An 11913-nucleotide genomic window follows, 5' to 3' on the forward strand; every position below is an offset into this window, starting at 1 on the left:
GGATCCTCTCGGTGCATCCTGGGTTGCTGGTTCATCTCCCTCTGAGGGTGCCACGCCCAGAGCCCAGGCAAGATGTCAAGTGTGGCCAGATCTCCTCTCTCCTCTCCTGCCACCTGAACCACATTCACCACATTCACTGGCTTTGCTGGTGGCCCCTTCGTGTGAGTGACTCGCACGGTGGCTGCTGAGCCACTTTCTCCAGCCGGGCTGGTCCTGTATGGGTGTTGGCCCCGGGGTGAGCCTCATACGGACCCCTCCTAGGCTGGGCTCCTACCGGCCCCACTCTTTCAGGTCCCTGGTCCTCCTCTGTCCTTTCCTCCCAGCAACCTATAAACAAAACTGAGAGTCATGCCTTCCACATTTTTATCAAGCCATTGATGAAATGACTTTCCAAGGTGGACATATGCTGATTGAGAGACCGTTGATGCAGCTGGCCGCATTTGTTTCTAATCTGTCTAAATGTCCTCACTTACACACCTTCCTTCTCTACCTTCTCCCCGGGGCCATGAGGAGAGGATTGCTTATGGTCCACATGCGCTGCTTCTCGAATGTTCCACTTGAGTTGATCGTAGAGAGCAAGTAGGTTCCTAGCGCTCTCTGCCTCCTCTCCTGGGCTCTGACAAGCCATTTCCTCTACAATGCTCAGGATCCACTTTGAATTCACAGGTGTCTGGTTTGCAGAAATACTTTACCGGCTGCTGAGGAAGCAGAATGGCAGTGGGACCACGCCCTCCCTGCAATGGCTTCGAGCCGTGGGCAGTGGCACAGCCATTTCACGTCCTTGGGCTGTGAGCGGTCGGGCCTGCAGAGCCTCGCTCTTCTTCCAGGGCTTGTGCTGTGGGTCTCTTCCCCTATCGTGGGCATTTTTGCCCTGATTCATTCTACCTGTGACTTGAGAGGAGTCGCAAAGGCAACAGTTTGCTGAGGGGCCGGGATTGACGTTACATGGAGCTGTAGGCACAGCCATCCCTTCTAATTGTCTTTATCACATCTCTGAGATAAAAGCACAGAGATCAAACTATCCCTTTGGATCCAGAATCCCAAATCCTCAATGATTCACTTACTGCAGCAAGAGCTGCATGCACAGGGAAACCTCCAGACAAATATTGTGTCCTCCCGTGTGCCAGCTCCATCCCAGCCTGGTCCCTGGGGAGTGGGGCTGGATCATGTGGATTTCAAGCCCCTCTCATGCCCCTCAGTATCCTTGCTTACGCTGCTCCCTCCTCCTAGAGCATCCCTCGGTTTTCCGCTGATCATAATCATGGCTCTTTTTCAAGACCAAGCTCATACGCCATCTTCTTCATGAAGCTTACTGCGATCAGCCCAATCGTTCATTGTTCACTCAACAAATATTTATTTGAGTGCCTATGTGCCAGGCACTGTTCTGAGCTCTTGGGATCTATAAGTGAGCAAAATGAAGACCCCTGCCCTCATGGAGCTTACATTCAAGTGGGAGGGGGGAATACAATAAACGGTAAAATAATCAGTAAACTCCTTAGCATGTTAGAAGGTACTAGGTGATAAGAGAAGATAACAGAGCTCAGTAGGGCAGGCGCTGGGGAAATCAGGCAGGAAGTGTGGTTTGGGTGGTCTGGCAGACTCTGTGAGAAGGTGACATCTGAGTAGGGAGGAAGGAGGGGAGGGAGTGAGTCAAGCCAACATGGGTGGGGGTGGGGAGAGAAAGGGGACATGCTCAAGGCAGAGCTCTGAGGCCGGAGTGTGCCTCCTGTTCTGGAACGGCACGGAGGCTGAGCAGAGCGAGCAAGGGAGAAAGTACTGGAAGGTGAGGTTTGAGAGGTAATGGGAGCCTGCTTTACCCTCCCTCCCATGCTATTTTGGCCCTTCGTTTAAGGTTATCCTGTCCTGTGGTGCAGTCGGTGTTTCTGTCTGGGGCTAGAGATGAGTTCTAGTGTCGCCCAGAGTCTAGTCCAGTCCTGACACTTGGCAAATGCTGACATGCTTGTGGGAACTGTGGGGGAGGGAGGTCGTGATGCTGAGCACGACACCAGAGTGAGAGCTGAGACAAGACAGGGAATGAGACTGCTTGCTACAGAAAGTTCGAGGCAACTGGATCTTCCCCTCCCCTTTCTGTAGCTGGGCCCCGCCTCTCCTCCCTTCTCTTTACACACCAGCTCCACTTTGCATCTCACAGAATCTTCCATCCCTGAGAACCAGGCCCCAGCATCTCTCCGAAAACTCATCCTAATCTCATGGATCCTGGAGGCAGAGGCGTTTGGCCCTTCACTCCCAGTGGCTCCCATGCTTGCCAGGCAAACAGATTGCTACTATAGATAAAATGAGGACACCACTCTAGACCCCAAATTGAGGCAGGTTCTATTTATAGTGCCTCAGTTGTAGCGATTTTAACCTGCGCCCCACCCCAACCCCCTTAAGGCTGTGATCTAAGACCAGATGTAGGACCTGCAAGGAGTGGCCAGTTTGCTCCTGCTCTGATGGTGGGTGCTGCTTCCCCTCTGCTGACTCTCTCCCACCTTTTCCACCACAGCCTATGAGATCATCATAGAAACCGGCAACGGAGGCGAAACCAGGGAGAACGTCTGGCTCATCCTGGAGGGCAGGAAGAACCGATCCAAAGAGTTTCTCGTGGAAAATTCTTCTAGACAGCGGGCGTTTAGGAAGTAGGAAGAGGGGTGCCCACAGGGGAATGCGGATGGGTGGGGTGGGTAAGAGAGGGACCCCAAGAACCAACCCTTTTAGTGGGGGCCATAAATATACAAATGGGCCTAACCAGCAAGAATTTATTGAATGCCTACTGTGTGCCAATCCCATTCGAGCTCCAAGGGATGAAACAAGGAAATTTAGAAGAGGGAAGAGAGGGGACTCTCATTTAAAGAGAGCCCCCTCTAAGAGACTAGAATCTATATTATTCCAACTACTAGAAAGAAGGGATAATTTTGTAATATGATAGAAGTGCTAATTATGGCTACAATGTCAATCACAGTACAATATATAAATGTTTCCAAGTAACATGTTGTACACCTTAAGTTTACACAATAGTATATGTCAAATGTATTTCAATTTTTAAAAAGTTAATGGAAAACTACAACAAAAATCAGTTAATTAATTAAAGCAAGCCCACTCTGTGGCAGGACCAGGAATCACACAGATATTATCCTGTGTCCCTGCAGATGAGGAGTCCCTTCTAGTTGAAAAGGGAGACATTCACCCATAAGAATGCAGAAGGATCATGTAAGACAGCGTAGACTTTTAGGAGGGAGGGAGGGGAGAGCCTCTAAGATGCTTTATAGGAAAATCAAAATTGGGTCTCGTGTAACAGGTGCCTCTGCTCAGCACTCCCGGCTGCCTGCCACACACCGGAGGCTCTCACCGCCTCCTGCACGTCTGAGCCACCTCTGAACTGCTCAGAAGCCCCCTTCATCTCCCCGCTCTGTCCAGAATTGCCTACATAAAGTCTCCCCCTGCCATAACCCCACTGTACCTTCTATTCAAACCCCTCTGAGTGGGGATGGTCAGAGCTGACCCCCCCCCACGCAGACTGCCCCTCCCCCTTCTTTTCCACTGCCCTCGCCCTCAGTGAACCCAGCCAAGTCATCACTCCCCCGAGAAATGTCTGCACCTCCAATCCCACTGTTCCCATCCCTTGACTTTGCCAAGTCAGATCGACATCAGAGGACTCTTCCCTTCCCCCGCCTCTGCTCTCTGAATCTCATCACCCTCTTCAACCCAATGTCCAAGGCCCAGGACCTCACCCACCTCCAACACCATTCGGTATTACCAATCATTGATTGGACCAAGTAGCCAGAAGGGCTTTTTAATGGTTATGATTGTCTTGTTCCGAAACTAGACTGAACCCTTAAGCAGTGGAGACCTGACATCAGGTCTTGCTTGCTATTCTATCTCTGTTCTTCAGACCAGTGCTTAGGATACAGTTGGCACTCAGTAAATGCTTACTTCCTTCAGTGGGCATGGGCAGTTCTCACTGACCATATCTTTGCATCCTGCAGGGGGACCACGGACATATTTGAGTTTGACAGCGTCTATCTGGGAGACATTGCCTCCCTCTGCGTGGGCCACCTCGCCAGGGAGGACCGGTTCATCCCCAAGAGAGAGCTGGTCTGGCACGTCAAGACCATCACCATCACCGAGATGGAGTACGGCAACGTGTATGTCCTGGGCCTCTGCCCTCTTCTCCAGGAAGGGCCACGCCCTCAGCGGGGAGGGTCTGTGGCCAGACCAGATGGCAGGGTGTGAGGTGTCCCCTTTGAGGCTGAGGTCACCTCACTCAGGAGGCGTATGAGGCAGGAAGGGAAGAGGCAGCTACACTGGTTCTGGAGCTTTCTGAACCAGAGGCTTACCCCAGAGGCAGGGGACTAGACTGGATGACCTTGGGTGCTCCAGTGATGCTTCTCTGGAAGGAAAGAAGAGCCAGTCAGACAGGGCCAGACGGCTGAGTCTCTCCTTCCCTTCCCCCATGATCACTGTATAATGATAAAGAGATACAGCTTTGAAGCCTGCTGCTCCACAGTCAGAGTGAAAGCCCGTCATTCCTGTGGGCAGAGTAGAGACCAGCTGGAGTAATCCCATGGCCCACGGGCCCTGAGGACCCCAGATAAGGAGATTTACATTTCCCCCACCAAGGCCTTCTGGGAAGTCAGGCATTTCTGCAGGATTAAGGGTCTTAGTTACCTGGGTAACAGTTCACAGCCATCAGTTTTTCTAATTAATACCACTTGGTAACCACGTTGGAAGACAGAAAGAGCCCTGAGGCTCTGGGAGGCAGGAAAGACACTAAGAAGGAACCGGGAGATGAGCAAGGGCAGCGCATGCCTCGGGGAGGGTAGGCCCAGACAGCAGCTAAGGCAGCTGGACATCCCCCCAGAACCACTGCCGGCCCCCCCCACCCGAGCTCCCCTCGTGCCCCTCCCGGCCTGGCCCTGCTCCTGGCAACGCCTTTCACAAGAAGCGCATGGGACAGAAGCAGCAGCCCTGCCTGACCAGGCAGGTCCCAGCTTCAGGCTCCAGTCTTCAGGAGCCCAGCTTCTCAGAGAAATGTCTGTCCACATTAGACCTGCCACCTGCAGGCTCCCTGGACTTGGCTGCCTCTGACCAAGCTTCCAGTTTGGGAATTAAGCAGGAAAGGTTCTCACATTTGAACTTCCGTCTTAGCCATCCCAGGCTGCCATAACTGAATCTACAGACTGGGTGGCGCAAACAACAGGCATTCTTTTCTCACAGTTCTGGAGTCTGGAAGTCAGAAATCAGGGTGCCAGCAGGGTTGGGTTCTTATGAGGCCTCTCTTCCTAGCTCACTGTGTACTCGCATGGCAGAGAAAGGGAGAGGGAGATCTGGCATCTCTTCCTCTTCATATAAGGGCACTAATCCCATCATGAGTCCCCACCCTCAGGACCTCATCAAAACCTGATTACCTCCCAAAGCCCCCATCTCCAAATACCATCACTTTGGGGGTTAGGGGCCTCAACATGTGAATTTGGGAGGAGAGAACTCAGCTCATAGCAGCTTCCCTCTCAGGCTGCAATGTTATTTATTGCAATGTTATTTATTGCTCTTTTTGAGAAAAGAGCAATTAATTTACAACAGTAAATCCTGTAAGAGCAATACTGACAAGGACTTGAGAGGTGGGATACAGGGGTCTGGAAGAGTTCCAGCTCACCCAGCGAGCCAGGGCCAGGTCAAAGCCCCTTCTGCAACTTGAACTGTCTCCCTATGGAAAGGAGCGTGGCTGCTGATACTGCGCCTCTGCAAATGCCCCAAATAAACAAAACAATACAATACAATAGTAAGTCACCACCTGAGTTAGCTTTAAATCCACAGTGTTGGCTGTGAGAGAGAGAGCCAAGGATCTCAGCACCACTCGGCACCTTCTAGCGTCAGGAGGAAGGGGGTGAAGAACTTCCCATCCCACAGTCCTGGGGCCGTTATAGGATTTTTCATCCAGTGGAAAGAATCTGCCACTCCCAGTGAAGCATCTTTTCCTACATTCTCAAGAGTGTGGCCTTTTGTCAGCATGGTGCTTGGGCTGGTAGGGGAGGGAGGGATGTCCATGGGGTGGGGATCTTCCCAAAGGGAAGTGGGTGCAGGGAGTGCAGACACCCAGATGCTAGAGCTGTCACGGATCAGCCGTGTAGCCTCAGGCCATAACCCAGCACCTCTCAGGGAAGAGAGCTGGATGCCCTCTAGAGTCTGGTGGGAGGGGAAGGATGGCAGGGGTTCCAGCCTGGAGGGCTCTCAGAAGTCATACTCCAGCCTACCTACCTGCGCTGGTCTCAACCTGTGATTCCTGGTGTATGAGAACCTCCCCCCAACAAAATATCACCTCTATACAGAGAGGGGACAGTACAGGGGTGTTCCATCATTGCGGCTATTTTCGTGTCACCGTTCTAGAACACATTTAACTTCTACTGTGTAAAGACCACTTAACTAGCACTGTATTTGGATCCACATTTCCTTCCTAACCAGCATGTTGGACCATAATATTTGGATTTCCATGAAATACAAATTAATTTAATCTCATAAACACAACAATCTCAAATTTTTATGTTCCAACCGATTCCAGTCCTGACTCTTCTTCTTCAGCGTTTCTGACCAGCTCTGTTTCGTCACTAATATCCTCAGGACCTCGGTGGAAGGACACACAGAGAGGCTTTTGTTTCTTTTTGTAAAACCCAAAGTAGAATCGTTGTTTTATCCCATTATCATATATAATACATAATCATTTTAAAATTCAAATAAGGCAAAAAAAGTGAGTAAAACAAAGTAAAAATTCTCTAAAGCCCTACCCATCAGAGATGGCCATCTTGAGCATTTGGTGACCCTGTTCTCTCTGGCATATTTCTAATGTCTCACACACACACACTGTTCACAGAAGTGTGATCATATTCTACTTGGTTTTTTTAGCATGTTCATGTTTTTGTTTGTTATTCTCTGCCTTGCCTTTATTGTCGCCCATGACCCTACCCCCATTGCCAGTGGGAACAGCCTGGCATGTTCTTCTGCAGCTGGAGTCTTAACTCCACAAAGCCCTGAGGTCCCACATTTTGGTGATCTTATAATTACGTCTATTAGGAAACATTTCCTTATAACTACACCAGTGAATAGTTTTCAGCCATTAAAAACAACAAATTAGGTTTCCCTGGTGGTGCAGTGGTTAAGAATCTGCCTGCTGGGCTTCCCTGGTGGCGCAGTGGTTGAGAGTCCGCCTGCCGATGCAGGGGACACGGATTCGTGCCCCGGTCCGGGAAGATCCCACATGCCGCAGAGCAGCTGGGCCCGTGAGCCATGGCCGCTGAGCCTGCGCGTTCGGAGCCTGTGCTCCGCAATGGGAGAGGCCACAACAGTGAGAGGCCCACATACAGCAAAAAAAAAAAAAAAAAAAAAAGAATCTGCTTGCCAATGCAGGGAACACAGGTTCGAGCCCTGGTCCGGGAAGATCCCACATGCCGTGGAGCAACAAAGCCTGTGCACCACAACTACTGAGCCTGCGCTCTGGAGCCCGTGAGACACAACTGCCAAAGCCCACGTGCCTAGAGCTTGTGCTTCTCAACGAGAAGTCACTGCAGTGAGAAGCCCACGCACTGCGATGAGGCATAGCCCCCACTCGCTGCAACTAGAGAAAGCCCGAGTGCAGCAACGAAGACCCAATGCAGCCAAAAATAAAAAAATAAATTTATTAAAAAAAAAGAGAACGATTTAAATATGTACCAGAAGACTTGGATCAATTCCCAGGAAGTATTGTTGAGTGAGAAAAGTAAGATATGGGAAAGAATGCATTATATGCTGCCATTTTGTAAAGGGAACACTGATGTCCCGAATGTGTCTGTGTCTGTGTGGGTCTGTGCAGGGTTGGGTGAAATGGAGGGAAATTTGGCAAGATACATCTACAGCTGGTACATGGGTTATCTGAGGTGAAGGCGAGATGCAGGAGGGGTACGGAAAGAGAAAAAGGAGATAGAGCCAAGCAAAAAGGAAAAGAAAAAGAATGCATTTAGAAGAACACCCATATGATCACAGGATTTTTGCATTTATATAGAATTATGTATATTAGTGGGCATTTGCATAAAGAAATACATTTTAAGTGAATGTTTAAGCAAAGAATGCGATTATATCTCCCTTTTAGAAAGTATGGTATGTAACAACAATCTAGATTTATCAAGTGACGAGTTGGGGGCAGAGAGATCTCGAGACAGAGTAATGATTTCTTGTGAAGTGTCTTTAAATGGCTGGCTCGTCAGGTGGCCAGGCAGGCTGTCTCTGGGCCCCAGCTCTGTGTCAACTTGTGCAGTGACTTCTCTTCTCCAAGCCTTCATTTCCTTTCTGTGAAATGGGAAGACGAAGTCTACGTATGACTCAGGGTTGTTGTGGGAGTTGATGAGATGCACGAATGCAAAGTCCAGGCATTTAGTGAGCAAGCAGAAAACCAAGTTCTTTTTGCTGTTATGTATTTTCATCTAAAAATTGATTTTGCACCACTGGGCACGCCCTTTCAGGGCTGTGTTCCTGAAATCATTAGCCAGTGCCAGGATTGCTTATTTCCAAAGCTGTTGCTTCCAAAGCGATTTGGATGGGAAAAAAACCATGGCAGTTGTTCAGTCCAAACCTCTAGCACTGCCGATGGGAAAATCAAAGTCACATAGGTAGTAGGTGGCAGGGCTGGGGCAGACCCCAGGCCCCCTTACACCCTATGCAGTGTTTTCTCACCGTGCCCTCTGACTTCTTTCTTGGTAATTATTGGACTCACTGTCATTACCCAGAGGCTAACATTGTGGCGGGGGGAGGGTGTAAAGAAGGGACTTTTTGGTCCAAGACCATTTCTCTTGGCCCTGGACTTGCTTCTGTTTGTGGTAGCTTCTTCAATACTTTGTACTGAAGTACTGTGCACCCCTTTGTACTATGTTGTCCATGAGCACATGCGTGTATGTGTATGCACGTGCAACACACACACACACTCATAGTTCAACTCAGCCAAGTGCGAGGGTTTTGGGAGCACACATTTCATAGCTACTTTTCCACTTGGCTTTGCCTGAGATCGTTGTTCTGGATCCCATAGCGCCTCTGAAGGTGACAACACTGGGTAAAATCATTCATCGGTCCCTTTGAAGGGGCAAGGGAATCAGCCTGGTTGGCGTGGAGTGAGCTTAGAGAAAGGCAGACAGCAAGTCAGAAAGGTAAACGCTGGGAGGAGGGTCGGATCATGTAAGGTCTTGCAGGCCTTTGTAAGGTGGTGATTTTTATTTATTCTGGGAAGCCGGTGGAGGGCTCTGAGCAGAAGGACGACATTCTTGGGCTTACATCTCCACAGGATCACTTGGAGGCTGTGGAGAGGAGTCACGATAAGTAGCGAGAAGCAGGCAGACCAGTTAGGAAGCTGACACGTTCCAGGTCAAAGGTGGTGGTGACGTGGATGAGGGGGCAGCAGGGCGGAGAGTGAGATAGCGCATACTTTTTCAAGTGGGCTGATTCTGGGCCTATTGTGAAGATGGGGTCAATGGGAATTGCTGGTGGATCGGATGTGGAGTGTGAGGGGAAAAGGAAAAGGAAAATCAAGGAGCAACTAAAATTATGAAGATGTCACTCACTGTCAACTTTCAGATAAACGAGACCCATCTTCACATTTTAATGCAGACACTTCCCGCCCTAAGATCCTGTCACCTGGGGAAGGAACCACTTGTGGATGCCCAGGGTCCTGGGGGAGCGCGTGAGCCTTGGCTGGTGTGCACTAACCTCCCCGACTCCCCCCGCTTCCAGGTACTTCTTCAACTGCGACTGCCTCATCCCCCTCAAGAGGAAGAGGAAGTACTTCAAGGTTTTCGAGGTCACCAAGACCACGGAGAGCTTCGCCAGCAAGGTCCAGAGCCTGGTGCTGGTCAAGTACGAGGTCATCGTGACGACGGGCTATGAGCCAGGAGCGGGCACCGATGCCAACGTCTTCGTGACCATCTTTGGGGCCAACGGCGACACGGGCAAGCGGGAGCTGAAGCAGAAGATGCGCAACCTGTTCGAGAGGGGCAGCACCGACCACTTCTTCCTGGAGACGCTGGAGCTGGGCGAGCTGCGCAAGGTGCGGCTGGAGCACGACAGCAGCGGCTACAGCTCCGGCTGGCTGGTGGAGAAGGTGGAGGTCACCAACACCAGCACCGGCGTGGCCACCATCTTCACCTGCGGCAGGTGGCTGGACCAGAAGCGGGGCGACGGGCTCACCTGGAGAGACCTCTTCCCTTCCGTATGAGGGCTAGAGGCCCTCGCTCCCCCTTCCCACCAACTTGTCCCAACCACACCCGCTCCCCCCCACCTTGGCTTTCAGCAGTCCTTTCCCGAAAGCCTCCTGGAGCTGGGACTGGGGGCCAGAGCTCCATGGTCCTTCAGAGGCCATTGTGGGCAACGGCTCGTGGGGTCCTACACCCTCTCGGGTCTCCTGGATCCAGATGAATCCATCAACATGTGTCATAATCCGTTGCTGCACAAAAATAACTTTTTGCATTTTCTTTTTCAATAATAGCAGTGACCAGGCTGAAGCTTGCTGCCAGGTGTGGATGGGAAATTGGGGCTTCACCCAGGGGATAGAAGTGGGGAAGAAGAGGCCATCAAGATGATGTATTTTAAGCAAAAACTAATTAACACTGTTTTCCCAGAAAAGCTGGGCTAATTAAATTATTACCAACCACACCCTGCAAAGGACTCATCTGGGCATCTGCTCACTTAGATATGCATCCTTTTTCCCAGTTTCAATAAATCCAGGGGCAAACAGAGAAAAACAACAGGAGGAAGAATTTTAGCTGGAAGGATTTATGACCCTGTGAACAGGTACACGAGTCTTTCTGTCACTTTACAAAGGACGCATTGCCAAGTACTGGCTGGCTGCCCCAGCCAGTGATAACACAGTTGAGAGCCGGAGACCTAAGCAGGTGATAGGGTGCGGGGAATAGGGGGAAGAAGGTGCCTGGAACAGTGCCTGGAACTGCCTGGTCCCTGCTGCACCCGGGCTTGGAGGGGAGGAGGGCATCGTTGGTGTTTAGAACTATGGCTTGCTGTGGGCAATGTGGACTGAAAGCTGAGAAGGGACTGGAACAATATAAAGATGTGGTCTCTGCCCTCAAAGGGGATGTGACCCTGATGGAGAGGCAGCAAGAGAACCATATACTCATGTGCATGCACAGATGTGCACGTACACACACACACACACACACATCCTGATCAACAATCACAGCTGGAGTGCAGTACAACTCAGCCCCTGACTTCTGATTTTCCTGCGGAGGCAGGGGTGGGACTGAGCAGAAAGGTGCATCAGGCCAGGAAGACTTCCTGTAGGAGGTACCCAGTACCAGGATTTCTGCTGTGTCACCATGGACCCTCTAGCCCAGACAGGTGTAAACTTGGCGAGGCTTCATGGCTCTGAGCTCTCGGAGACCCTTGGAGAGAGGCTGTGGCAGTAAGCACAGGCCCGGAGGCAGCAAGAAGCAGTCTTGAGTCCCAGCTCTTCCTTTTCCCTGCTGGGAGAGCTTGAGCACATTGCCTCATCTCTCAGACCTCAGTTTCCTCATCTGTCAAATAGGAAGAATGATAATACCAACCTTGTAGGCTACTATGAGGACTACGTGAGTTAAAATGCAGACAGTTAATTCAGCGCCTGCACTGAAGGGTTTGTCCATCATGTTAAACAAGCAGGACTTAAGGGGGCTGGGGTGAGGTGGGAGAGAAGTAATCATTAAATAGCTTTATTTGTATCTTTTTCTGGAGCCGGTTCTTCCCTCGTCCCTGGATGAAAATTAAGGCAAGCCTCATAACTCTTCTGGACTCTCATAGGTAATAAAACGTCCAACAACCACCTTAAAGTCACAAAGTCCATCTCAGTTCTGTAATTTAAATGTGTGGCTCCAATACAAAGGCCAAAACATTCCACTCAGAGTTGAGCCTCCT

At 50.6% G+C, this 11913-nt stretch overlaps 1 protein-coding gene across 3 annotated transcripts in view; it reads left to right on the forward strand.

The window, feature by feature from the left end:
- Positions 1-10225, forward strand: part of LOXHD1 (lipoxygenase homology PLAT domains 1) — a gene marked incomplete at both ends in the record, with an annotated part of 201528 nt that extends 191303 nt beyond the window's left edge. For all 3 annotated transcript variants that reach the window (XM_079941781.1, XM_079941782.1, XM_079941783.1), the window contains 3 exons: positions 2507-2639; positions 3987-4145; positions 9745-10225. In XM_079941781.1, coding sequence (XP_079797907.1) covers positions 2507-2639; positions 3987-4145; positions 9745-10225 — 773 coding nt within the window. The remainder of the gene's footprint in view (positions 1-2506; positions 2640-3986; positions 4146-9744) is intronic.
- Between the last annotated feature and the right edge of the window lie 1688 nt (positions 10226-11913).

This window comes from Stenella coeruleoalba, assembly GCF_951394435.1.
Source record: "Stenella coeruleoalba genome assembly, chromosome: 14".
Taxonomy (NCBI): Eukaryota; Metazoa; Chordata; class Mammalia; order Artiodactyla; family Delphinidae; genus Stenella; species Stenella coeruleoalba.